Source organism: Salminus brasiliensis, chromosome 5, assembly GCF_030463535.1.
Source record: "Salminus brasiliensis chromosome 5, fSalBra1.hap2, whole genome shotgun sequence".
NCBI classification, from domain to species: domain Eukaryota; kingdom Metazoa; phylum Chordata; class Actinopteri; order Characiformes; family Bryconidae; genus Salminus; species Salminus brasiliensis.
In genome coordinates this window covers 18,964,881-18,992,829 of record NC_132882.1, presented here as the reverse complement: position 1 = coordinate 18,992,829, position 27,949 = coordinate 18,964,881, and the positions used below count along the sequence as shown (strand labels likewise).

The 27,949-nt window shown below is 44.5% G+C and overlaps 1 protein-coding gene across 1 annotated transcript in view; it reads left to right on the top strand.

The window, feature by feature from the left end:
- Positions 1-20,396, top strand: part of LOC140556151 (forkhead box protein O6-like) — a 36,689-nt gene extending 16,293 nt beyond the window's left edge. Inside the window, exon 2 of the mRNA XM_072679737.1 lies at positions 16,353-20,396. Coding sequence (XP_072535838.1) covers positions 16,353-17,936 — 1,584 coding nt within the window. The 3' untranslated portion in view covers positions 17,937-20,396. The remainder of the gene's footprint in view (positions 1-16,352) is intronic.
- The last annotated feature ends 7,553 nt before the right edge of the window (positions 20,397-27,949 follow it).

Here is a 27,949-nt window from a genome sequence, read left to right as displayed (position 1 = left end):
CAGTTACCCTCTGTGCTCAGAATCATTCGGCCCTGCCTGGAAAAGAGGCCTATGACTACAGTGGAGTTCTGATTCATGTGTATCTGCTCCACAATCTGCCCTCTGTTTTGACTAGGCTGGCCAGATTTCATTTAGACCATGGAATGAAGAGTTCAATAAAGGTGTCTAAATGCTGAATATCATCAAGAAACAATATGACTATATCTATACTGTGCTATATTTGTGGACTAGCAAGTGAGATGGTCCTAAATGCAATTTCCTAAGCAAGCTATATCAGTATTCTGTGGGGCATTTTGTGTTAGAGGAGCAATATTTAGCAAGACTAGGGGTTTGTGGATGTGGCATGTGGTCAGTACTTGGTAAGGGCATTATATGAACATAATAGGGGTCAGTAAGAGCGGGGCAGCTTTCAGAAGAAGCTGTGGTGAGGTTGCAATATTTTGCAGTCTTGGTCTCATTAAGGCTTTACTGGGGTGACTGTTTAGCAGGAATGTGTTGCTCAGGCAGCCGGTCAGCATTGGGCCAGGGTGACGGCCAGGGTGCTGGGGGAGATGGCAGTGACTTGGGTGGGTGATATGCAGCAGTCCTGAGTGGATTTGTGTGTCAGTTTGATTAAAGTAGGTCAGGACTGGAGCCCGTGTGTTTAGTATTCCGTCCGTGCGAGCGCTGAACTTCGCGCCGGCAGATAGCCCCGCATGAACCCAGCCTGTCTGTCTCTACCTCTGTACATCTCTCCGCTCCCTCTTCTCCCTCTCTTTCTCCTGCTCGCTATTCTCCTGTGATGTTTTATACCTCCCCTCACACTTCTATTCAGCATCCAAATATTCATCTCTTCTTTTTTCTCTCCCTCTTCCTCTCTCGTTCAGCATTCACCTCGCTATGCCAACACACTCTGAGAATCTTTAAATCCCTGACTCATCCATCTTTCTTTCATTCTCTCTCTCTCTCTCTCTCTCTCTCTCTCTCTCTCTCTCTCTCTCTCTCTCTCTTTCTCTGTCTTGCTCTCTCTGCATCATTGCGTGCTTCTTAGTGTGCTAGCTCTCTCGACCTCTGCACCTTGTAGCGCTGCTACTGTCTAGCTGTTCTAACACCTCTCTCCGTGAGTGACGTTTACGGACAGCGGCACTCAGTTTGGCACGTTTACAGCTCCTGACAAGGAGTGTGGAGTCTTCAGCACTCTCTATCTCTCTCCGTCTCTCTCTCGATCTCTGTCTCTCACACTCTCTCTGTATTTCTCTCTCTCTTTCTCTACCCCAGAGACCTGCCCCGGTTGATGTCTTGATCCGGGGTGTTGGTGGCGCAGGCAGAGCAATGTCTGACAGTGAGCAGCAATGTGTGCTGCAGGCTGAGAGAAGCTGGCTGCACTCTGCTGCTGTCCTGTGGCTCTCTGAGCTTGACAAAAGGTCAGAGCTGGTGGCCGTCTCGGCTGCTGCTCGGCCTCCATCTCAGTTCTGCCCGGAGGGGAGCATGGCTGCAGAGCAGGGTGCTGGCCTGGAAGGGCATATTGATTCTGTGTGAGAGAGGATGATGGAAGAGAAAGAGAGAGAGAGAGAGATACAAAATGTCCAAAAGATACCTTGTCCCTTGTGTGAATTCAGCTGCTTAATGTACACCCTCAGCTCATACAGGTGTACATACTGTGAGGAAGTCCACATAGAAAAGTACTGGACTTGGATGATCTGGAGCAGCCGCACACAAGCCTAAGCTCTCCACATGCAGTGCCAAACATCAGCTAGATGGATGTGAAGCTCCACAGCATTTAACTCTAGAGCAGTGAAGTTCTTTAGAGTAAGGAAGCACCACTGGACCCTGGCATGAGTTGGACAGGATTCAGACTTCATCAGCCAAAATCAGTACCTGACCCTTGTGATGATCTTTGGCTGAATGCAGCAAATTCCAGCAGCAACGTTCCAACATTTAGTTAGAAGCCTCATTAGAAACATCTGTTATTACCCTGTGTCTAGATATATGCACATAAAGTGTCCAAAAGTATCCAGACATTAGTGATATGGTATATACCACTAGTGTGATATATACCATATCATATTCCAACAAATTCATTCAGCTACTTTAAGTTTCACCCATTGCTGACACAGACAAGCAAACCTTTTCTAGTCCCTGTAGAGATGTATTGTCAGTAGGATAGACTCCCTGGAGCAGAAAAACATGAACCTATTGGCACCATGCCTACTGCCAGACGTGGACTTGAGAGGTATAAAGCCCTCCAGTATTGAGCTGTGGATCAGTGGAACCGTGTTCTCTGAAATGATGGTGCTTGGTTTGGGATGGGTTGCAGAGTTTGGGATGAGTTGGGTTGGTGATCATCCAACATCCTGGCCTCACTAACGCTCTTGTTACTGAGTGCAATCAAATCCTTACAGCAGTGCTCCAAAATCTAGTAGAAAGCCTTCCCTGGACAGTAGAGACATTTACTCCAAGAAAAGCAGGATACATTCTTTTTTAATTCTATCCTTGATTTCGAAAGAAAGAATAGATGAGCAGGTGTCCCAATGCTTTTACATATAATACCTATAGTGAACCTAAAGAACTGTTCACAATACACAGTATCTCACAATAGAAGTTAAATCTGTTTATAAGTAAATACCATCATAATGCCGAGCCCTTCTAGACACCCCTTCAGACACATGTGTTCAATTACACACACACAGGTTGTATAATTTCCACAGAAAAGCACTACTAATAGAGGAGATGTTCGGGAACAGCTGTACATGAGCCTGAGGTCACCTTGCTCCATACATTTGAAATGAGCTGGAGTGCTGTTTGTGATCCAGAAGTAATTATCCTCAGCTCTTCTGACTTAATGCAATCAAATCCTCGCAACAATGTTCCAGAGTGTAATAATCTAGTGTAATCCCCTTCCAGAAGGGAAGTGAGTCGAGGTTGCAACAAAGTTGAGACAAACTCTCTATTAATACTCTTACTCTGAGAAGAAACGTTGGACGATGTCTTCAGAGTTGTAGACGTATCACACATGAATAAAGGCAGAAAGAGATGGAGGGTGAGGGGATGAAAAAATATGGAGAAGAAGAGGAAAGAGCACTGAAGACTCAGCTGCACTTCAGCTACTCTCAGCGCTTCAAATCAAGTGTGTATCCATTAGTGCACTCCCACTCTGTGTGTGCATGCACACACACACACACGCACACACACATTCTCTCAAATCTATGGAGTTGTTCACATGCGGCCTCCCCCCGATGCTCACCCACTGACTGATCCATGCTCGGTTTTCCACCAGACATCCAGATTGCTCAGCTTCCGGACTAAATAAATAATTAGCTGAATGCAATAGCAGCTTCCCAAAAAAAGGAAAACCTTCTCGATTAAGCACAAAATGGGTGACTGGGGTGAAGTGGTTGGGTCTAGGGAGAAGTGAAGGTATTTCGGGAATGCACGCTTTCCATTACGCAAGGAAGACCACGACCCATAAAAAAGGCCAGCATGCAGTTGCACTGTGTTGATTTGTTTCCCTCCCCTCAGCAATCAGCTTAGCTGAGTCGTTCTCCATCCTTTGCAACTCATTCAGGGAGAATGGCCAAGTGGACTGGTGGGGGGAGGGTGGGGGTGGGAGTCTGTAAATTCGAAATAAGCTTGAGATAGTGAACTCATTTATCTAATTGCATGCTTTGTGTGTTTTGTGCAGATGTGTCTGCCTGTCCAAGTGTGTGTGTGTGTGTGTGTGTGTGTGAGAGAGAGAGAGAGAGGGAGGCAGTTGGCCGGATGAGGAGATATCATGGCGTATGGTGTGTGTGTGTGTGTGGAGGGGGCATGGGGGCAGGAAGTAGGTCAGGGCCGGTGTTGTGTGGGTGGGATCTGACGCCACTATACGCTGAGAGGGCAGCGAGTGTAGTGGGCCTTGAGTGAACTCTTCTAGTCTTGAGGGCAAGTGAGCCAGGCGCAGATGAGACACAGGAAGTTGACGAGGTCAACTGAAAGGTGTGCTCGTGTGTGTGAGTGTGGTTGGATTCAGAGGTCGAAGCCACACCCCTACTTGCCCTTGTGTTGCTGTTGCACCTGCTAGGTCATATGATGTTAGCCAGGCCGAAAGGGAGTATGCGCGCCTGCCTGGCTGTGCTGTGCTTTTATTTTTTTTGTCACTCATCATCTGAGCCCTCAATCTGTTTTTAAAGCACTGCTGGCGGAGTGCCATATTGCATCACTTAGTTTTCCTTTGATCCTCTTTTAGGAACCATGGCTGTGAAAAGAGGCAAAGCTCAAACACTACAGAAATGACCAGAAATATGCCAGTTCAATATACAGTCATATGACACAATTAGGACACCCCACGAAATCCTGTCGTTTTTGGTGTTGTTGGTTTTTTTTGGGTCAAATTAAAAAATATATTGTTTTGTCATGCAAAAAAATAAATAATCCATGATGGTAACTTTAAAGAAGAAGGACAGGAAGTTTTTTTTTTTTTTTTTTTTTTTTTTAATGGAAGACAGTGTGAAAAGACTTCCACATTATTTTGGACCATTTCTATTGGTATGTTCATTATGACATTTTGTGAAGAACAACTGGCAGATTCAAATTATGTAAAAAAGTAAAACTGTAAAAATGGAGATACAAGTTTTTTTGTCCAACTGTGACAATATGGACACTCTTTTCCTGTGAGGAAAAAGTTAGGGCACTTCCACACTTATTACTACTTAAAAGCCTAAAATTAGAATCAGGTGCAGCCCGATAGCTGGAACATGGTTAGAGAGGATTTTGGATGATCTTTAAGGCATTTAGTTAAGAGGTTTTAGATGCGCATAAATGCTGTAAACAGTAATTTTAAAAAGCCATTCAACTGTCCGCTAAATAATTTGCTAACATGGCCAGGTTAAGCTGCCCTAGCAAGTTTAGCCCAAAAGCAGAGTGCAAGATGCATAAAGAAGCCTCCAACAATTCTAAAATGTCATCACAGGTAGCTCTCGCCACAGATGATATCAAAGTACAGCATCTACCATCAGAAAGAGACTGTGTGTAAAAGTATGATTTTCATGGGAGATGCGCAAAGAGGAAACCCTTGCTGTCAAAAAACCTAAACATCAGGACTCAAGATTCATCTGTCCAAAGCACACTGTTCCTGAAGTCCTGTTCTTCGTCTAGGTGTTCTCTGGCAAACTTTAGTATTGATCTGAAGCCTGGGCCTTTCTATATTCATTTACATTTATGGCATTTAGCAGACGCTCTTATCCAGAGCGACTTACAAAGTGCTTTGCTATTTACCCAAGAAAAACCTTAGCTAGTTGGACTAGACCAATAATTCAAAGGATGCCTCTAAGCTTAGACATATTCATGTTTGCTGATATATGCCATTGTGTTTGTAAATGTCAGATATGTTGATTTTGATATTTAGCACTGACCCTTTATGTGCCATGGACAGGAGAAACCAGATCATAGATGTCAGAGACGAAACAACGTCAGAAAGAGTGACAGAGAGAGGTGAGGGGGAGAAAGGGTGACTCAGGCGAGGTGCTGCTGTGTGTGTATATCGTCACAGCGCCACAGATACCAGAGAAAGAGAGAAAGGGGGGAGAGTTAAAAGAGAGAATGTGGCTACAAGAAGAACAAGGAAGAAGAAGAGGTACATTTAGAGAAAGAGAGAGCGAGAGGGAGTGAGAAAGGAGAAGAGGCTGTGATTTGGCGCAGGCTGGAGACGATGATAGACGAAAGGATAAAGGGATGAAGAGAGATAGGTGGCGGAGGCAGGGGAGAAAAATGGAGGGAGGAGAGAGCAATGATTGCGTGACTGAGAGGAAAGTGCACTGCTGTGTGTGTAATGCTCTCAAGACGGATATTAAGAAGAGCTGGCCTCCTCTCCAAGCCTGCTCCTTTTACTCTCTCTCTCTCTCTCTCTTTCTCTGCTCCCTCTCCATCTGCACTAATGATCCTCGCGCCCTGCCACACGGCCAGGCTGAGTGATGCCCACTGACAGTACCACTCAGGCAGAAACATTGCAGCCCCCGCCCAGGAGACGTCACATACACACACACACACACACACACATACACACACAGGTTTGTTTTTATATATTATTAGGATATCAGATCATACTAATGCCTAGTATTGTATAAATGTATATAAAGCCACTGTCACAAAAAAAAAAAAACATGGAAGTCAATGTAGATAGTATTTTATAAGTCATATTGGACTATTTTTATTGGTCCATTTATCATGAAATTTTGATACAATGTAAAGAAAAACTTCCAGATTGAAAATGAAATGTAACAAATAGCAAAACAGATATTGGAGGATGTATTGGAGGCTGTAATGGTATATTTTATACACTTATTATATAACACACCCACAGAGTCAGTAATCTGCAGTACACATACACCTTGACTCAAAATATTAAATGACACTGAAAAGATCATCTGTCAGATTGTTGCTGTTTTCCACTTTTTGACATAATGTAAATCTGCCAGTTGTTCTTTACATTGTGTCAAAATTTCATTAAGAATGCTCCAATAAAATGCTATTGGTATAAATCTTTTTTTAAATTATTGACTTCCATTGAAATCTAAGTTTCTTTCCTTTTTTCTGCAAAGTTGAGGTTTTTGTGTGACAGTGACGATATGTACAGTACATGTTTAGCCAAAAAAGTGGTAAAGACCATGGCCCCCACTTGTTCCCTCTCTGTTGAACCACTTCTTTTACAGTAATCCTCAGCTGAGGAGGTGAGCAGAAGGTTAGGATTTAGGTCATGGCTTCCCGCTCTTCCACAGAGAAGACAGAGTGTGTATATGTGTGAATGAGGATGATGCAGTGGGCCCTGCGTCCGTACGCCACTCTCTCCTAATCCTGCCTCGGCCTGTATGCTAATCGAGAGACGTTGGAAAGATGGAATAACCCACATTCCCATGCTTCTGCCATTAATCCAGAGACATTCATCCTCAACACATGGCCCAACTGTACTGTTGTCCTCATCGGCACAGTTAAGGACCATATGGGTCGGAGACCTCCTGTGCATGGCTCAGTTACCTTCAGGGAAACAGGAAGGGTGTTATTCTTTATTGAGGTTCTTCTGGGCTTTCTCTACATAGCCATCTGCTTTACTGGATCATACATGGTAAGGTGAGCGTCACACACTAGATTACCAAAAAATGCAAAATATTCTCAGAAAGGATGATAACTAAATCGGTTAAAATAGAAACATTTTAGCAGAAGACATTGATCCATTTATCAGAATGTTCTACATAATCTGAAATGTCTTATTAACAAACCAGTTAGAATCTTAATTATCTTAATAATTTTTGTGTATGACCACAATAAATGGTGCTACAGCTACAGTGCTAAAAGCATTCTTTGTAGTGGTGCCATGGCCAAAGTTTTCCCTGTAGAACCTTTTTGAATGTGTGAAAGTAAGAAACCATAGCCTAAAGTCTGAAGATATCCACATAACTTTTCCTATAACCATCTGTCAGGAGTCACTTAGGACCCCTTTTTTTGTTAAGTGCAGCAGTGAACAGAGACTGTACTCAAACACATGCAGTATGTTCTCTTTACCAATGTACTAATCAACCTAAAAACATCCCTAATGTTCTGTTCTAAATCCATGAAGTTTACATTTTAGCCAGACAGAGTGGACATAAATAGAGCACTCCTCCACTTTCTTGAATCTCGAGAAACTCTGGGCCACTCTAATAAGATCTAAAATCAAGCAGCACACCTTTGATAGGTGAGCTAATTACCGTCTGCATTCAGACACGGATTCTGATTAATTCTGCTGCAAAGTGAGGAACTGGAGACTATTTTTAACCATTGTTTTCACTGTGTTCATTGCCTTCCTTTTTGCAGTAATTAAAGAGTTTCTTCAAGGACAGTTTATTAAGTCTAGATGGTGTGTTCACAGCCGTCTTACTGTGTATATCTATTGTAATAGGTCTCAGAAATGACCTGCCTTTAAAAAGCAAAGGCTTGAGCGCTGTCAGGACTGAGTATTTGAAACTCTAACCTGTGGGGCTCTTGACTGATGTCTTGTCATCGAATGTGTGAGAGATTGAGAGCTGATGGAAGTTTAGATGCCACTTTTTTCGTATTTACAGTGAGACAGTCAGTCAAAAGTACACTCCATAACAATCACATATTTGTTTGTTTGTTTATTAATTATAATAAAATGCCAGTAAAAATGAACCAATAGAAGTATCTTGTTAGACAAACTTACATGACATTTCTTACAGCTTACAGCCTTCTCCTTAAAAGTTACGGAGTTGCAAGATCTTGTACGACAGCAGTGACGTCCAGGCTGCATGAAATTTGTGTGACATGGAATTATGATAGATGCAGGAGATGGAGGGTCAGGGTGGAGATGAGAATATAGCATGCGTGCACACACACTGGCACACACACACAGAGTCAAGGCTTGGGCTGCTCTTATTAAGTTTTCAGGAGATTGTAAAAGGTCAGGATGTGCCCCAACATCCATCTCCCACCCTCTGAGAACACCACCCAAATCTTCTTTAGCTCCCCATCAGGCGCTCCTGTGGGGCCATTAGGCATTCACGCTCCCTCTCATTAGAGGCTGAGTTTTACTTAAGCCATTGGACTCAGCAGTCTGCGGCCGCAGTGCGTGTTAATATTTTAGTAGCTCCCGTCGAGGAGCTGAGAGCCAGTTGCCCCTTTTGGAGTGTAAAGCGTTCTCTCTCCTTCTCTCTTTCTCTGTCTCTCTCACTGTCTCTTTTTGTCTCTCCGTCCCCTCTGCTGCCCCTCCCACCCCCTATTTTCCCATCTTCCATCTCCCTCTTCCATCTCAGACAGCCCCCCCACCCCCAAACACACACACTTTTTATTGCTCCCACACTCTTTTGCCCCTCTATTCTATTTTCCCCCTCCCTCCCTCACTTTCTCTCTTGTGTACTCCCACCACTAGACCCTAACTCAAAGTGACTTAATTGGGCTCTTTTTGTTTCAGAAAAATGGCTATAAGGGGGGGCGAGGTGGGGGGTATCTCTTCATTTTCCCGCTGTCTTTCTTTTCTCTACCTTTAACCGTATAAATAGATGGAGAGTAATCTTTCTCTGTTTCGCTCTCTCTCTCTCTCATATCTGTGTTCCAGCTAATCCTGATGCTGGCTGGTTGAAATCTGAGATTTGATCAAAGCACTTAGACTTAACAGGCAGGTCTAGCATTATAATCACCAGCTGATTAGACCGCGCTTATTGAGTTTTTGAGAATGTGAGAACATCAATGAGACAAAAATGTCGAAATGACAGGGGCATTGTGTGAGAAGGGCAGAGCAAATTGACAACTGCCCGCAATCAGTGTCCAAGTCTGATAAGAGCAGGACAGGCGAACAGGATCTCCTGACATATTTTAGACGTTCCATTAATTCTTGCATCTGACGCAGCCTGTTTGTATCTATTTATTTATTTATTACTATTTTTTTCCAGGATTTCCAGCCTCTCAAGCAGCGTCACATCACGTTTCAGTTTAACTGGGTTTTATTTGCGCTAAGCTTTCACAGTGTCATTGTCACAGAGCACTTAGAGAAATCCTGTCTCTAAGGCATGAGGAACAGAGACGCAGAGACCAACAAGAGTTATGCTCTGAATACTGCTGAGCTGAGAGAGGATCAAGTCGGGCTGCTTCTCAGTGGGATCAATGTGTAGACTGAAGAAGTGTGCACCGGGACATGATGTATGCGTGTGAGTGCAGTGAAATGCGTGAATGTGCTGGGATTCAGATTAAAAAATGTCCTTGGTATTGACAAGAGGATCCCATGTGAATCCAACCGTAAATTAAATATGCATTCTAAGAGCCTTCAGACGGTTTTGATGGACAAAAAAAGCCCAACTTTTTACATCTTCCCATGTTTCCGATGAAACGGTGCTTAATTTATGAACTATATGGGCTGGAAGGTTGATGTATCTTCCAGTATGTTGTTCTTATAGATGGTGATTTCGTAATGTAATTGGAGACCGATATATACTTTATCTTTCTTAACCCCCCCCCACCCCCCTAACCCCCACAACTCCCTCTACTTCACTAAACTCCCCCGGCCCCCCCCCCTCCCCCTCCCCACCCAAACTCCCCCATGTCACTCCCTTGGGGAGGGATAGTTGGCTGGGAGAGAACAGGTTGCTATGGCAACAAGAGCCCTCCCTTTCCCATGGGTCTCCTTAGCAACTGGTCGCTTGGTACCGCTGTTTGGAGAGTGCCCAGTGTGCCAGCCGTTCGTGCCTGCCTGCGTGTGTGCATGTGTGTTGCGTGACTTGGTCAATGGCGCACGTACATGTGTGGGCATGCCTGTGTGCGCTTCCTCCTCCAGCTTTCTGGGCTTGAGTAATTTATAAGATTTGGACTTTTGAACCGAGCCAGCGCTCCCTGACCGTGCCATCAGTATGAAGTGCAAGCACACATACACACTGCAAAGGGCTGTGTGTGTGTAGGTTCTTGCTCTTCAAGCTGTGTCTTTGAGTACAGAGTGAGATAGGCGTATGTCTCAGAGTGCACAAGCGAAGGGGGTCCATATGCCTGCCTGCAACTATGTTTCCCAGAGCTCTGAAACTGAAACAATTAAAGCGGTGATTGTGTGAATTTTGCATGCTGAACACACGCCTCGCAAATGAGTTTCCTGCTCTGGTGAAATTAAATTAAACCCTGAGAATGATCTGTATTAAAGTCTGATCAGAGGTGTGCACTGACCTTTAGAATGTGGGAAATGAGATTCTTATTACTATGAATGAGATTATGTGGAGGGAGAAGAAAAAAAAAAGCCACTGCCTGCATTTGTCTCATTGTTGCTTGTCCATCTCTTTTTTTCTGTTGTGTATGGCAGATGGAGGTTGCAATATAATCAAATCCACTGCACGCTGCCTGTGGGCTATTAAAAAGACCAACTTTACTTTCTCTCACTCTTACACACACACACCCAGACCTATGCGCAGACATGCTTACAGCTTCTCCTTGTAAAATAAAAAGGCCGCAGTTAAAGCCCGCTCAAAAACATGCACGACTTAATGAAGTATATGGCAGGCACTGTGGAAAATGTGAGTCTAGTTCACGAAGAAGGTGCTGTTGTGGGTGTGTGTGTATGTGTGTGTGTGTGTGTGAGAGAGAGAGAGAGAGAGAGAGAGAGAGAGTGCGTGGTTGGAGCAATCAGGAGCTCCCACAGGTGTACCACTCCTGCACCTGTTGTGTGAATGCTCCCTGGGGGGTGGAGGGAAGAGTTGGAGTTATCTGGCAGGCCAGCATCGGAAAAGCTGTCCCCGTGCTGCGCTCGTGACGCGCGCCCAGCAGCTTTTGAGTGGGCTGGAAGATGTGAGGATCCCAGGCCGCTCCCTGCCCTATTCCGCACAGAAGGCAACGGCCGCTCTTGCGCCGGGCGGCGGATTTTCCGATCCCCTGTCCGGCACTCAGATGCTCGGCTAATCTGGCGCCGCTATTTTTATCCTCCTGGCCCACGCGTGCCCGCATCCACACCCAGCCACCCGCCATCCTCCCAGCCTGCAGGAAGCACAGCCTGGACGGTGCAATTAGCACACATCCAGGCAGGAATCACCCACCAACCCCATTACCCTCCCAGCAGAGCGGCCCTCAGTTACTGGCCACGGAGCCGTAGAGAAGACAAGAGCATCTATTTCTTGCCGTGTGCTTTTAATTATACTCCACACAGGGAATGTCATGGGTTGTTGTGTTACTGCTACTGTGATCTTGTGCATCCTGCATGTTCCCTTTTTCCGACATTCAAAAACTGCATTAAATGCATCATAAAAACTGAATGTGTATCATCTAAATGTGTATAAAATGTATAATGGCAAAACAATTGACTCCAAAAGTAGCTGCACCCAAAGGCAACACTGTGTTGATGTAATATACATGGTATGGACAAAGGTATTTGAACATCTCCTTATTACACCTACAGGAGCTTTAATGAAATCCCATTCTAAATCCCAAGGGGTTAATATGGAGTAGGTCTGGAATTGTAGGTTTCTTATTGAATCAGCACAGCATTGGCGACCTTTATGCAATATGCGCCTCAGCACTCTGTAACTTTACATGGTCTGCCTCTTCAGGGCTGAGTTTCTGTGGTTCCTAAATGCTTTTAATAAATTAACTCACAGTTGATCGTGGAATATTTAGGAGGAAACTGACTACAGTACCATGCTGGAATTCAGTGAGCTCAATGGGACTGAACGAAACACCTGAATTCAATGACTATGAGGTGTGTCCCAATACATTTGTCCTTATAGTGTATTTTACCCTTGTAGAGAAACATTCAGAGGGTTGCTTTTATTAGTGTATCCACAGAATCATCAGACAACTTCCTTTGCTTTTCACCTATTAGCTGAAGCAAATCTGTTTTCTCCCTTTCTTCCGTAATTACGACTATGCTGTACATTCTTATTATGCTCATCTGTAGATTGGTCTAGCTTCTCTAATTGAGAAGAGATAGATCCTTTTTGTTCTGATAATGTGTTAACTGCATGTGCTAGATTCTGTATTTCTGTGCTTTAAGCTGTACCTCTTGCCAGAATCCCCCCCTCCCTGTGAGAACTGTGTGAAAACACCTACCCCCCAGTTTCCATTAATCTGTGCGCCTCTGCATTCTTTATTTCCCTTCAAAGGGACAAGCCCAGCCGTGACATCAATCACAGGATGCGAATATTTATCCGCTGCTAATTTCCATCAATAGCCTGGAGACAGGCTTAGCTGACAAAACTCATTCCCGTGCCGAACAAAACCTCTTGCATCGAGTCGCTCCCCCCTCCCCACCTCTGCCTGTTAAAAGAAAACGTTTCACAATAAATGCAGTTAACGCTTCCTTCGCCCCCATCTTCCCAACATACACACACACACACACACTTTCTTGGTGCTTATCAAATTAATGCAGTGTATAAAGTGATACTCATTGACAATATATAATGGCTGCTGACTGCCTGAATGGCTTAATAATTACTAGTGGACTGCTGGTCTTGTGTGGCAGATGCTCCCACTCTGTAGTAAACTTATTTGAATTGGATGAGTGCTTTCTTCCTTTTGTCCAACGGTCTCTGTCTCGTCCTTTCGTCAGGCAGTTCCTTTCGTGATTATGCACCCGGCAAGTTGGGCCTAAATAGTTTGACCTGTTTCCTTGGCCCTCTTGTGAGCAGCCTCTTGAGTTAGCGCGGGGGGATAGTTTTGGGGTGTGTGTGTGTGGGGGGGGGGGCGTGGAAGTGAACTCATTGTGTTGTATACATGGTTCTCACAGTTAAAGCCTAAGCCACCCCCAGATTCCCATCCCTTCCCCCAACCAGCCAGCTGCCCCCCATGCCAGTCAGTGGAGCCCAAGCTCAACCATGGCTCCTGGGACACCACGCCTCTCCCAAGAGCCAACCTCAGAATGCCCGCCTGAGAGCGATGGCAGAGGGGCAGCTGGAACATAGCCAAGCTTGTGCACTGGGCAGTGTCACTGAGCTCACGCAAAGCTTCACTCTGTCTGTCAGAGTGGATGAGGCCATCACTAGAAGAGCCATTTTGGCTGTGGGTGAATGCAAGCAGGGGAAGTGAAGATAGGATTTCTTTCACACAGCAGCTCAAATCCTTACAGTGGTGACTATGCAGTGGTGAGGACCCCACAAACCTCTTTTCCGTATCAAATTGGTCCTCAGTGTTGTCTCATCCTGAATTTCAGATGAAACTGGCTAGAAAAATAGAATCGAAATGATTTGTACAAGGGGCCCACGGAATGAAAAAAAACAGGGAGAGATGAATTTTGTATGGTCATAATAGGTACAAAGCAACGCTGCTTGAAACAGGAAGTCCGAGCCTTTCGGCTCCAAACATATGCGTGCTCTTGGAAAAGCCCATTCAGTGCCAAGGCCACCTGTGTATTGGAAAAAAGCGCAAACTTGTCAGGCTGGGGGGGGTTAGTAGATCTTAAGCTCTTAATCTTGGGACAAAGACGACTCGGGTGAGGAGGCGTGGAAGTGGAAGCTGGATCACGCATAGAACTATCAGAACTGCAGTATCTAATGAGTGCTGAGTTCAAACACTTTGGCCCGAAGGGCCACAGCGATGTTGGACTCTCTTCCGTTGTGCAGGAGCTCTCCTCCTGTCTCTTTGTTTCCTGCTCACTTGATTGTGTTGTCAGGTCTTGGCATTAGCATAACGGTGTGTGTGTGTGTGTTTGTGCGTGTGTGTGTGTATGTGCAGAAGTAGTTAATTAAAAGTGTCTGGGAGTGTTTTAGTGGTGGGAAAGGAGGGGAGCCTGATTTTACGACCTTTGACACAGGCTCTGAGCTCTGTTCTAATAGGAGCAGGCAACGTCATTGCTAGTTAGCTTAGCTTACAGCTGCTCCCTAGGGGATGAAGATGGGGTTGTAAGGGGTTATGGAAACCCTTGGACAGAGACTGAGTGATATTTCGGATATATCCACTAAAACTGTTGAATACATGTAAACACATTTAGTAGACTAAACGAATTAGGCACCCCACTTCCCTCCTGATATTGTTTTGCAAGCCAGATGAGAACAACACTGTTTCATTCATTCTAACCATTACAGACACTTCCCCACAATATGCTGTTGTCATAGAGGTAGTGGGACACGCACCAACTCCATCCCTGCCCTAACAATGGGATCCACCCAGCTGGGAGTGCCCATGAATCAAGTAGGATTAGCCTAGGATTGTCTGGGATTATGTGGAATGGAGCAGGGATTAGTGCTGATTGCCAGTTTCTGGGGGTGTGAGGGGCTTGGGCAGCCCATATAGCCCCTGACTCATCCTGATGATTCAGGCCCGTTCAAACAAGCACACATGGAGAAGCCAGTGCAAAGTACTAGAAGATTGTAGGGCAAGAATATGTCAGACAGGTAAAAGGTGTCATCTCCAGGCCAAGAAGTATAACCGTTTTTGACCCACGAAGAAGCCCCATGGTAGAGAAGATTATGATGGAGAAGCATTATCAGATTATCAGTTCTGATAACACCCACACACATACATACACACACATCCACCCAGAACATAGTCCATAGAAGAAGACACACTGTTATGGGAATGTCATCGGCATAGTGTAGATGAAGTCTTACACTCTGATCTGTAGTGATACAGGAAGTCCATATTTTATTGAGTCTCGTGAGGCTGGTGTTCTGAGCGTCCCCAGCAAGCCGAACCCCGGGCCTGGTAGCTTGATGAAAGGCTATGGGGAGTTCAGCTGCAGCTTCAAAAAGCAGCTCTCCCCTCCTCCCTCCTTACAAGCAAACCCCACAACAGATTCCTGCTTTATTTTGCCTTCACGTTTACCCTGTTGCCATGGTTACTCTCCTTACAGGAGGTGCTACCTTGAGGAGCCATTCTTCGATCACCTGACTGGGAATGCTAACATTTTATTTCTCTTTTCATTCAACATCTTAGTAGGGATGCATCATGCACAACCATTAATACTCTGAAAGGCTGGTGACTTTTGGTGACAAACCTAGTTGGCCTAACAGATTTTTTAAATATTTAGAGCGTATCGTATGCATTTTATTATCCCCTAGAAAGAAACAACCCCTTTCCCCTCAAAGTCACTTATCTTTTAATATACCAGTATTAATATGTATTTGAGCAGACTGAATGAAATTAGTCATGCCTGAAGAGAAGGAATGATGGATTGAGTGTGTTCCTCTGAAAATGAGTGGCTAGGAACAGGCAGTGAGCCTGAGATAAAATGAGCAATAATGTTAGCATCTGCATCTTTTTCATTTGATTTGGCTTTGGATATAAAAGTAATGAAATGCAATATAGTCATGCAAGAGTGAAGGGAAAACAAGGCTCTCTGGGTTGAGTAGAGGTTAGGAAAGGAGAGAGAGGGTAAGATGAAGCATATAGAATGACTGCAAGTGGGAGGCAGATTCCTCTGACTCCATTATCTGTGCTTACTCCCGGCTCAATCACTCGATAGGTTTCCTCTCTCAGAATAGGAGAGGAGGCTGGCAAGGGGCCAGGCTGGCACAGGCTTCAAAAACAGCCCAAGCCAAGCACACTGAACCTGGGATTAGCCGACATCCACACCAGGCCAAGGGAGGGATCCCCCTGCCTCAAAAAAAAAACCAAAACAACAAACCAATAAAAATAAAACACAAGCAGGATTTCTTGGCTCATGCCACCCTTTTCTCCTATCATTCAGAATGCTAAGTTGAAAAAATGATTTCATCTTCATGATGAATTGAAACTAATCTTTAAGCCCTTGATGTCAGGAGTTGCATAAGAACTTGCCATCACATGCCAGCCGTTATCATGTGCAATACAATGAAATCTGCAAATGATACTTGTGATATTTGTGGTACTTCTTTATAATGTAATTGTAATTCCTTATACATATAAAAATGAAGAACCATCCACATGAGTTTCTAAAAGCCGGTTGTCTTTTGTCTTTTCATCCACAGAACTCCATACGCCACAACTTATCCCTCCATACCCGCTTCATCCGTGTGCAGAATGAAGGCACAGGGAAGAGCTCCTGGTGGATGCTGAACCCTGAAGGAGGAAAAGCAGGGAAAGCACCCCGACGACGGGCCATCTCTATGGACAACAGCACCAAGTACCTGAAAAGCAAAGGTCGAGTGAATCGAAAGAAGGTGGGTGGAAGAGCTGGACTGGCCTCTGTGAACCGAGTGGGATTTCACGGTTCCCCAGAGCAGGCAAGCCCAACTGGGAAGCCTGGTACAGTAGCAACTGGTGTAGGGGACGAATTTGAGACATGGACTGACCTCCACTCTCGGGCCAGCTCGGCAGCTTCCACGCTAAGTGGTCGTTTGTCACCAATTATGGCAGAAGGGGAGTTGGAGAACCCAGAAGAGGGAAGGTTGTCCTGTTCTACGTCCCCACGTCTCTACCCCAGTCCCTCCAGCACCCGCTCCCCTGTGGCACATTGCCCTCCTGTGGAACTGCCACAGCTAGCGGATCTCACTGGCGCCATCAGCCTGGAGGAAGGCTACCACCACCACCAGCCCCCACGCCATAAGCGCCCTGCCTACCACTACAGCAGTGGATCAAAGACCCAGGGATCTTACTGCAGCCCAGTGTATGGCCAGCCAGGTGTGGGCATGCTGCGTCATCACTCACCTTTGCAGACCATCCAGGAGAACAAGGCATCCAGCTTTTCTGGCAACTTGCAAACCTATTCAGGCACAAACGCCTTGCAAAGTTTACTTACCGGAGGCCCACAGTACTGTGCCAAGGACATGATGATTGGCCAAGAGCACGAGGCCATGATGGTTCCTCCTAGCAATGGAACCCGTGGACACCATCATGGCCACAACAACCACAATGGCACACACAATCACAACCCTGCTCACAGCCACAATGGCACCCACAGTCACAACCAGCCACATAGCCACATCTCTGCTTCGAATGCAGCTGCCAATTCTGCTCACAACCACAGCATGAGTCACAGCCTTGGCCAGAACCATCGGCCTCATGGTCCTGCCACCCACGGCCAACCCAGCGCTGGGCACATGCAGCCCTACAATCCTAAAGCTCCATATCTGTACAGTCCTCCAGCTCATGCACACCTTCCTGCTTCCACAACACTGCCCCCAAACCCTGCGGGCATGCAGGGTGTCCCTCAGGACTCCTGCCATTTGGCCACTGCCCCACACCCACACCCCCGCCACAACACCTATCCAGGCCCACACCAGCAAGCCATGGCCGACGGACCATACCATCAAGCTCAGGGCATGGGGGGCGGAGGTAGCAGTTACCAAGGCTACCACCACCCCCATCACCCCTACCCCCATGAGCGGTTGCCGGCGGACCTGGACGTGGACGTCTTTCACGGCAGCCTGGACTGTGACGTTGAGTCCATCCTCCTCCATGACATCATGGACTCAGGGGAGGAGATGGACTTTAACTTTGACTGCTCCCTGGCACAGGGCATGGGAATCGGGATGGGCATGGGTATGGGCGTGAGCATGGGTCTCACAGGCCCACAGCAGAGCCACAGCAACCAGAGCTGGGTGCCTGGCTGAGACCCTTCCCCACACAATGCCATGAACATTCTCAGAGACTTCTTGCAGGCCTCCTCACTTTCTTAGAGGGGAGATGCACTGTGCTTGATTCACACATTCCTCGACTAAAGGACTAAACTCCAGAAGATAATCTTTACTTTCAGTTTCTGAGTTTCTGTCTTACTCTGCCTGCTCATCTCCCTTTGTGCTGTTCTGAAATGTGCGTTCCGCTCTCATCCAGTATATCTGTTAGACTCTGCTTAATGTCAACCCACTATGCTCTTGCTGACAGAACCGTGATGACAATCTCGACTGTGTTGCCCAACAATGCCTTCTTCTCCAGTCAAAACTAAACTCTTGAGCACTTTAACTGCGTAAAACAAATCCGTATCTCACTTTCACAATGGGGAGCTGGCTCCTGGGTGGCAGGAGCTGTAGCTGGCATGTTGTTTGCTGCACAAGTGGGAAAATCTCACACCCATGGGGGTCCTGTCCTTAGAAAAAAAAGATGAAACAGATTTATCTGCTCAGAGAAAAGTTTTAGAGGCAGTTCAGCTTGCTTATCGAGGTGACTGAATAACCTATATAACCTTAATCTTATTACTCAAACATATTGCTGGAGAGTTGAGCATTTACCCTGTTGGGATAACCTTTGTTTAAATGAAATTTTGTTTTGGTGGTGTCATTTATGAGAACAACTAACCATTAGTTATTAAAGAACCTTATTTGGCAGCTCAGTAATCTAGTTTAGGATACTCTTTCCTATATTTAACAATGTGATCTTGTAGCATCACATTAGTATTAGCACTTCTATTTTAGGACAGCCCATTCACGAGGTTCCTGAGATGTATAGATTTTGGCCAGAACAACTATTTTGAAAAAAAAACACTTAGCTGGCTGCCAAGACAAATGACCTAGTAAACTGGAGTCCACATTTTGGTCAGAAATGTATACAGCCTATAGTTCTGCCTAACAACAAGTTTTAATAGGCTGTTTTGAGTCTGAGACTGGTCCAGAACTGGATGACCATGGACATCTCGCATGAGTTAGTGCTCACTGAGCTCACACATACTTACTTCTATTGGAATGAAGTAACGATAGGCAGCACATTCTTTTATTAGAATCTCTCGCTCTCTCTCTCTCTCAGTGGGAGGTTATGTTAGAGCTCACCTTTTCTTCATGCCGATAGCTTCAGCTCCTCTGCCAGCCCAGACCGGCCCATCATCCTTCACTGGCCCATTAACGGTGGCTTGATTGAAATTCAGCGTCTTGTTTTTAATCTCCAAAGTGATGCTGCAGTGATGCATCATTATTGCAGATTGAGTACAACCCCCCTCCCCCCCACAGTAGGCCTCTCCTCCCTCTCTCACATAATGTGTTGAGTGATGGGCATGATTAACACACAGTCATCCCGCACTCAGGGAATCAGTAGCATTGTCCGTCTGTCCGCAATAGGACACTCACACACGCAGAACATATATGACAAAGGAGCCAGGCTTCCGTTTCCCATTCTCATAAACTAATCCATGAGACGGTTTGTCACTCTTGTGTGTGGCTGAATTAGGAAGTGCTGTGTTAGCTTTTCTTTTGTATCATGGGTTAATTTCGAGGTGCTATAAGGCAGGTATACATTTGACCAGGTGTTTTATTTTTTATTATTTTGAATCTGGAAATCTGTGATTAGAGATGCTAACACCATCTGTCAGCATTTGACCCCATTTTCTTTCTTCTTCTTTTTTTTACATTTATTTTTAGGCAAAGAAAATGAAAAAGGGCTTGAGCAGGGAATGGTTTGTTATAGTGGCTAGATCAGTGAAAGAACCACTGCCTCTTCCATGTCTCCTCTCTTCCTAGCTCTGTGTGTGTGTGTGTGGTCTCTATAGCTACAGCCCCACGCTCCCCCTGAGCCCCTGTTTCTCTCCCCCTTAAGCACGGCTCTGCTCCATAAAGCAGGCGGGAGGGAAATGGGGCGCGTCATTATGGCAAAAGGTCAAGGATAGCTCACTCCATCAAACCTCTCGCTTAGATAAACGCTACTCAGCCGGCCCGGGTTTTGTGATGCTAATCTGTGACGCAGTGGGAGATCCTTCATACAATTTTCGATGTCATTATTTAATATTTGTCCCAGTCCTCTGATAAGTCAGACCACACACTGCGTCCCCTGCTTCGCCCGTTAACCACAGCCCCGTGCAAGCTCCGTCGTTGCAGTACCTGCCACTCTGACTGACTCATCGGACGTAGTGCTTAAAAGAAGACATGTCAGTGCTGGTATCAGAATAGTAAGCTCTAATATGAAATATTTAATATATAACAACAGACGTATAATGTCAATGTACGGAAGCGAGGACTGACCTACATGTGTCCCGACTCCCTCCTTCCTTTCGTGTGTTTATGGGATCACTCTTTCTTTAATGTTCCATGATTCCTTTTATTTTGTACAAAAATCTATATATTGAGAATAATGTATTATAGTTTTTAAGATGGACAAAAAATGAATATCACTTTCATTGTTTTTTTTTTTTTCCTTTTTTAAGAGAATGTATCTCATCATTTGGTGACTGAAAAATAAATGAAAAGAAAATGCTAACCATTCCTGTCTGAGATGTGATGTTTATCATGTTACTTTAGGGCCTTTTTTAGGGGTTCAAGCACCCAGTGCTGAAATTGCATACGCCTATCAAATGGTTCAGTTTTAACAGCGAAACAGCTTCGCAAGTTCACGTATAACTGCCAACATCTGTGTGCAAAGGAGGATCCACATTAGTGCAGTAAGCCTTATAATGCTCATAGTTCTTGAACCCCTGCCTATTGCCACTTGCTGCTAAATTTAGTGTTTATATTTGTGAGCATTGACCATCGTAGCATTGACCTTTTGATTTCGTAAGTAGAACGGTGCTTGTTAGAGAAATGTGTGAGTATGAAGAACCTCTACATGAAGTGAAAGATTCTGTAAGCCTTTAAAATGTTCACTTACACTTACGAATATCTACTACAGGCCTGGTTCACCTTATGGAACCAAAAGTGTTTTTTCTATAACATTGCACACAGAACATGTCTAGAACCTTCATTTTTAAGTATGTCCATCAAACAACAGTGATTGTTGCATTATAAAGTCTAAGAGGTTAAGAGTTGTTTACATATTCTGCATATTGGACATAGTAACCCTAGTACTCAGGTGTAGCTGTGGAGCCTCGTACACATATGAGTGACAGAACGTCTGTTGGAAATTAGGTCTGCATATACGGCACAGGTAACATACGCATGTGTGTGGGGGGTTTTGGTATACACTGTGCATCTGAGCAAGAGAGAGAGAGAGAGAGTTTGGGGGTGGGGTGGTGAGTATCTAATAAGGCTTGTTATCGCCTCTGAAGCTGTAGGTTGGTCACAGCTGTCATAGTCCCATCTGAGGCGTTTTCACAGAGGGAGAGTGCCTCTCTGCACAGCCATACTGTCTGCCCCCCAGGGAGCCTCCCTCCTCCCACTCCGGCTGAGATGCACGCTTTTAATTGACTCAACTCTGCCGGAGCCTCACTAGAGAGAGAGAGCGTGCGAGAGAGAGGGAGAGGTAGAGAGAGAGACAGAGCGAGAGCAAAAATGTGCAGAGGAACACACTACAGATTCCTGAAACAATAGGTAGGGGAGAGGTAGATGGGTAGATGAGATCTACTTCTGCTTCTCCTCAGCTATTCATTTTCGTTGTTATCACTGCCATATCAAAACCTTGTAATATTAGTATTACATTCTGTTCCAGGTTTCTTACATTTTTCTTAACCTTTTTTAGGGCATGCCAGCAGATTTTCACACATTATGTGAACATTCCATTATGAATGTACCAAGGGAAGGATTGGCCATTGGGAGAACCTGGACCCGGTGGGCTGCTATGTGTTTAAGCTCTGGGGGAAGTGGGCTGGTCTAGGCAAAAATCCAGTGCTAAATTTAGTGTCCAGTCCAGCCCTGAATGTATTTATTTTATAAGAAATGTCCAAAATTACTTGTTACATTAAAATCCAATAAAGTTTAGAAGGTTAGTCTGTTACTATAAACTGACCGTTTCTGAGATATGAGGTTACATTAGTGATGTAATTTTGGGAAGCCTCAGTAAGAGCAAGCATGTCACTGATGTAGATTTTTGTTTTACAGCCCAATTGAATGCATGGCTTGGATCACTAGTGCTGCTAGACCAAGCTACAGCACACACAATTTGGGATTTTGTGGTCTCTTTCCAGTCTTAGAATAAACCCCAAGTTATGTAGAGTGAAAATGAGAGCTCTACTTTAGTTATCTTGTTCAGTGAACTTGATGAGTTGAGTCCAGCTGGAGTGGTCACACACATTCCTCTCAAGCTGATCATTTAATGTGTGACGAAGGTAACAACTAAATCTGAAAGTAAAAGCATTCAAAGCATTTTCACCCTTGGAAAGAAATATTTCTGAAAGGTTTTAGGCTTGAAAGCTAAAGGCCAAACATTAAATTGATATTCTGCATGTAGGAGGTTCTTTAAACATTTTAAAGGTTTTTTATACTCACACATCTCATTTTTGCAAACCATTTAAAAGAACCATTTACAAAAACATTCAGGAAGACGTTCAGTAAAAGGTTTTCGGGGAACAAAAAGTGTTTCATCTTATTCATAACATAACATCAAAAAACACATCAGGTTTAGCCAGACGATATTCAGGGCCTCAGTCAGGGTGAAGCTTGCCAGGTGCTGTCGACCTGCAAATATACAGACCACAATTTTAGAAAGCCTTTTAAAGAACATATTTAAAATAGAACCTAGGTAGAACATATTTGGAATAGGGGCCTAGGGGCCTAGGGGTGTGGGTTTGATCCTCCCTCCAGTCACTGCCTGTGAGGAGTTCTGTGAACCCATGTCCATGTGGGTTTCCTCTGGCTACTCACTCCGGTGTCCTGCCGCCTCCCAAAAATACACACGGTAGATGAATTGGCCATGATCAATTGCCCCTAGGTGTGAGTGAAAGTGAATGCTTGTGTGGTACCCTGTGATGGACTAGTGCCCTGACTGGCGCCCTGCTGCATTGGGCCCTATGATTCCAGGTAGGCTTCAGCCCCACAGCAACCCTGACCAGGAAAAAGCTGATAAGGAATATTAATGTTATGTTAACAAGCTGTTAACAATTACTGAATATATCTTATCAGACACTGCTCAGTTTGCCAGCCACCCTCTACACCATACAATGATGTAATGGGATCACTGACCAAATACAACTGTGTTTCTGTAGTTTTTTAACACACTGTACACTTACTGGACACTTAATATTTGTGCTTTGCAGGCTAGCCTGAACTAAGCAATGACATTAACCTGCTTAAAACCCTCAATACCACTGACTGAGACCACTCATGCCAGCACAACACCCCCCAAAAAGGCTATTCTTTGAGGGTCCCAACTGTGTGCATCTAAGGTCCACCTGACAAATCATATCATATCATATTTTGTCCTATGGTGGTCTCTGTCCACTGATATATGAAGCTGAGTTTGGTGCCTGATTGTGCAACAACAGATGGACTATATTCAGCCTCTTTATGGAAACTGATTAAATGGACAGTGAGTATAGATTCAGGGTGTCTTCGTCTATAGTAAAATATGAGTTCTGGATTATTGGGAATATTGAACAGGAAAGTGTTGGAACTTCAGCTGAATGTTTATACCCCTTGATGTTAAACATTCACCAACATGATGGAATGGGCAACACCTCAGAGTGTGTGTGTGCTGTCTCCAAACATCAGCTCTGTGGTGAGACAAGGTGAGAAAATGTTGTTAATGCTGTTTGGTGTTGCTCTCATGTTCACAACCCCCCCGCCACCCCCCCTTAATCTCTCTCACTCCTCCCTGCTTCACTTCAGAGTCTTTAATCTCAACATCTCACGTCAGGCCAGGGATCTTTCTGAGTAACACACACACACACATACACATGGGCTTGTTAATTTGCGGCAGTCCGACTGGCACTCTTAATTACTGGCTGATAGTAAAGAGTAATTAGTGAGCCGGGCTAATGGCGGGAGCTTGAGAACGTTCTGGATCAGGGAAGATAGTGTTGTGGCAACAGGACTCCGGGGATGGCCGGAGGGAGGGCGGGGATGGCACAGGCTCTGTGATCATGCTGGGAGATGCTAATCTACTCTGTATGGATCAAAGAGAGTGAGCCACCTATAGAACTGCCTCTCGCTCATGCTTTTAGCCTAGCCGGAGGTTGGGCAGTATGGCATGGCTACTGGTTTTGATGACCAGAAGAAAAGAACTGAGCCAAGAATGCAGCCTTTGTTCAGCATTTGTTGCTGTTATATCAAAACCTTCTTTTTTTTGCATCAATAGGAAATGGTAATAGAGGCCCTTTTTATTGTGATAATGTTTCCTGATGCATAGCCCATTAGACATGCCCCCAAAATTATTTGGAATTAGGGGTGGAACGGTATACAAAAGCCACGGTTCGGTACACACCACAGTTTGAACATCACAGTTCAGTGCATCAGGAAAGAAATCTACACAAAAAAAACCCCAAATACACAGGAGTATGTTTCTTTTCATGTATTACTTCATTTTCATTTTCAATCAGCTTAGCAGGGCATGCTAACATGCTAACTGTTTACAGCTTAAGGAAGAGGTTTCCAAGCTTTTATTCAGTATACTGTTCTTTAACTAAAAGAATAATATAATAACCTTTATTTGCCCTGTCTTGAGGTATAATCCATTCAGCACTAATCTTCAGTAAGATAGTAATATAGCAGTACAGTAATATTTAGACATGGTTAGACGTGCATTATTTAATCTTTATAGTCATTTAAACACATATGGGAAAAAGAAAGTAAACCATCTTTGAATTCTATGGTTTATACATATCAGGACATAATAAAAAAAAAAACATCTGGTCCCTAGCTTGTCTAAACTCCAAACAGTTTTAGGTGCATCATTTTACTATGAAAAAGATTATCCACAAGTGGAAAACATTCAATTGCTGATCTTCCCAGGAATGGACCACCCAGCAAATTCACCACAAGGTCAGACCATGCAATGCTCAGAGAAATGCAAAAAAACGAGAGCTACAGTGGGAAGAACAAGTATTTGATACACTGCTGATTTTTCAGGTTTTCCCACTTGCAAAGCATGTAGAAGACTGTAATTTTTATCATAGGTACTCTTCAACTGTGTGAGTGATGGAATCTAAAACAAAAATCCAGAAAAATACATTGTATGATTTTTAAATAATTAATTTCCATTTTATTGTGGGAAATAAGTATTTGATACACCAGAAAAAGAAACTTAATATTTGGTACAGAAACCTTTGTTTGCAATTACAGAGATGAGACGTTTCCTGTAGTTCTTGACAAGGTTTGCACACACTGCAGCAGGGATTTTGGCCCACTCCTCCATACAGATCTCCTCCAGAGCCTTCAGGTTTCGTGGCTGTCGCTGGGCCACACGGACTTTAAGCTCCCTCCAAAGATTTTCTATTGGATTCAGGTCTGGAGACTGGCTAGGCCACTCCAGGACCTTAAGATGTTTCCTACGGAGCCACTCTTTACTTGCCCTGGCTGTGTGTTTTGGGTTGATATCATGCTGGAAGACCCAGCCACGACCCATCTTCAGTGCTCTTACTGAGGGAAGGAGGTTGTTGGCCAAAATCTCACGATACATGGCCCCATCCATCCTTCCCACAATACGGTGCAGTCGTCCTGTCCCCTTTGCAGAAAAGCATCCCCAAAGAATGATGTTTCCACCGCCATGCTTCACGGTTGGGATGGTGTTCTTGGGGTTGTACTCATCATTCTTCTTCCTCCAAACATGACGAGTGGAGTTTAAACCAAAAAGTTCTATTTTTGTCTCATCAGACCACATGACCTTCTCCCATTCCTCCTCTGGATCATTCAGATGGTCATTTGCAAACTTCAGACGGGCTTTGACATGCGTTGGCTTGAGGAAGGGCACCTTGCGTGCACTGCAGGATTTTAATCCTTGACGGCGTAGAGTGTTACTGATTGTTTTCTTTGAGACTGTGGTCCCAGCTCTATTCAGGTCATTGACCAGGTCCTGCCGTGTAATTCTGGGCTCATTCCTCACCTTCCTCAAGATCATTGATGCTCCACGAGGTGAGATCTTGCATGGCGCCCCAGACCGAGGGAGATTATCCATTATTTTGCATTTCTTCCATTTTCTAATAATTGCACCAACAGTTGTTGCCTTCTCACCAAGCTGCTTGCCTATTGTCCTGTAGCCCATCCCAGCCTTGTGCAGGTCTACAATTTTATCCCTGATGTCCTTACAAAGCTCTCTGGTCTTGGGCATTGTGGAGATGCTGGAGTCTGACTGATTGAGTGTGTGGACAGGTGTCTTTTATACAGGTAACGAGTTCAAACAGGTGCAGTTAATACAGGTAATGAGTGGAGAACAGGAGGGCTTCTTAAAGAAGAAGTAACATGTCTGTGAGAGCCAAAATTCTTACTGGTTGATAGATGATCAAATACTTATTTCCCACAATAAAATGGAAATGAATTATTTAAAAATCATACAATGTATTTTTCTGGATTTTTGTTTTAGATTCCATCACTCACAGTTGAAGAGTACCTATGATAAAAATTACAGTCTTCTACATGCTTTGCAAGTGGGAAAACCTGAAAAATCAGCAGTGTATCAAATACTTGTTCTCCCCACTGTACATCCCAGACTCTACAGGCCTCAGCATGTTAAATGTTCAAGTTCATGAGAGTACAATTAGAAAAAGATTGAACCAGTATGGCTTGTTTGTAAAGGGTTGCCAGAAGAAAGGCTCTTCTTTCTAAAAAGAACATGGCAGCATGACACAAGTTTACAAAGTTGCATCCGAACAAACCACAAGACTTCTGGAACAATGTCAAAAGTGAAGATGTTTGGCCATACTGCACAGTGCAAAGCTTGGCAAAAATCAAACTCAGCATATCAACACTAACGCCTCATTCCAACTGTCAAGCACCCCAAGAGGTGGAGGGGTGATGATTTTGGCTCGTTTTGCAGCCACAGGACCTGGATACCTGGCAGTCGTTATGCCAACCCTGAACTCTTTTGTATACCAAAGTACACACCAGGAAATCTACAACAGAATGTCTGAAAAAGAAAAGAATCAAGGTGTTGCAATGGCCCAGTCAAAGTGCAGACCTCAATCCAGTTGAAATGCTGTGACCTTAAGGGAGCTGTGCATAAATGAATGCCCACAAAGATCATAGTTAAATGATAAAGTGAGCATCACATTAAACACTCTCTCTACCATTTAAGATGATCTTAATAGTGCAAAGCTGTTAAGAAACTGAGCTGGCAGCTCTGTATCTGATCACCCTTACATTTGGCATTAGTTTCACCTTACTGGAAACTCACTGGTCACTGCAGACAAAGATGACTATTTTTGAAGTGATTCAAGCAGAAAGCAGCTTGCAGCAAAGGTGGCCGCTAAATGTCCTGTGCTAGCAACCGTGCATGTCTTCTATCATCAAATCTGGAATTTGCACTTGTGAAATTTGGTTCTGCATCACATTAATCAATCACATGTATTTTTCGTATGTCTGCATGCACCAAACCTTGACGCACAAATAGTGGCATCCATATAGTGGAATACAGTATCTTTACACTACTGTACAATAAAAGGGAAACATATGTTTTACTTCCCCTGGGAAGTTACCATTTTAGAGATACGATGCCTTGTAGGTAGATACCACAGAACATGCATAAGTGGAGAGAAGAAGGAGAGAAGAAAGCAGGAGGTGAAAATAGGCTGGTTGAGGAAAGCAAGCTTTATAGACCTAGAGAAACTGAGTGTGTATGTCTGAGAAAGAGGGAAAGTGAGAGCATATCTGTATGTGTGTGTGTGTATGTGTGTCTGAACTCAGGGCACTGGTGGTGTGGCTAATGAGGCCTAGAGTGGTAAGCGTGTGTGTGTTGCCAGTATGTGTGTGTGTGACTGAGGTCTATTATCCAGTGTGCAGTCTACCCTGACCCTCAGCAAGTCTGTCACCTGGAACCAATGGCCCTCTAGAGACACACACAGAAA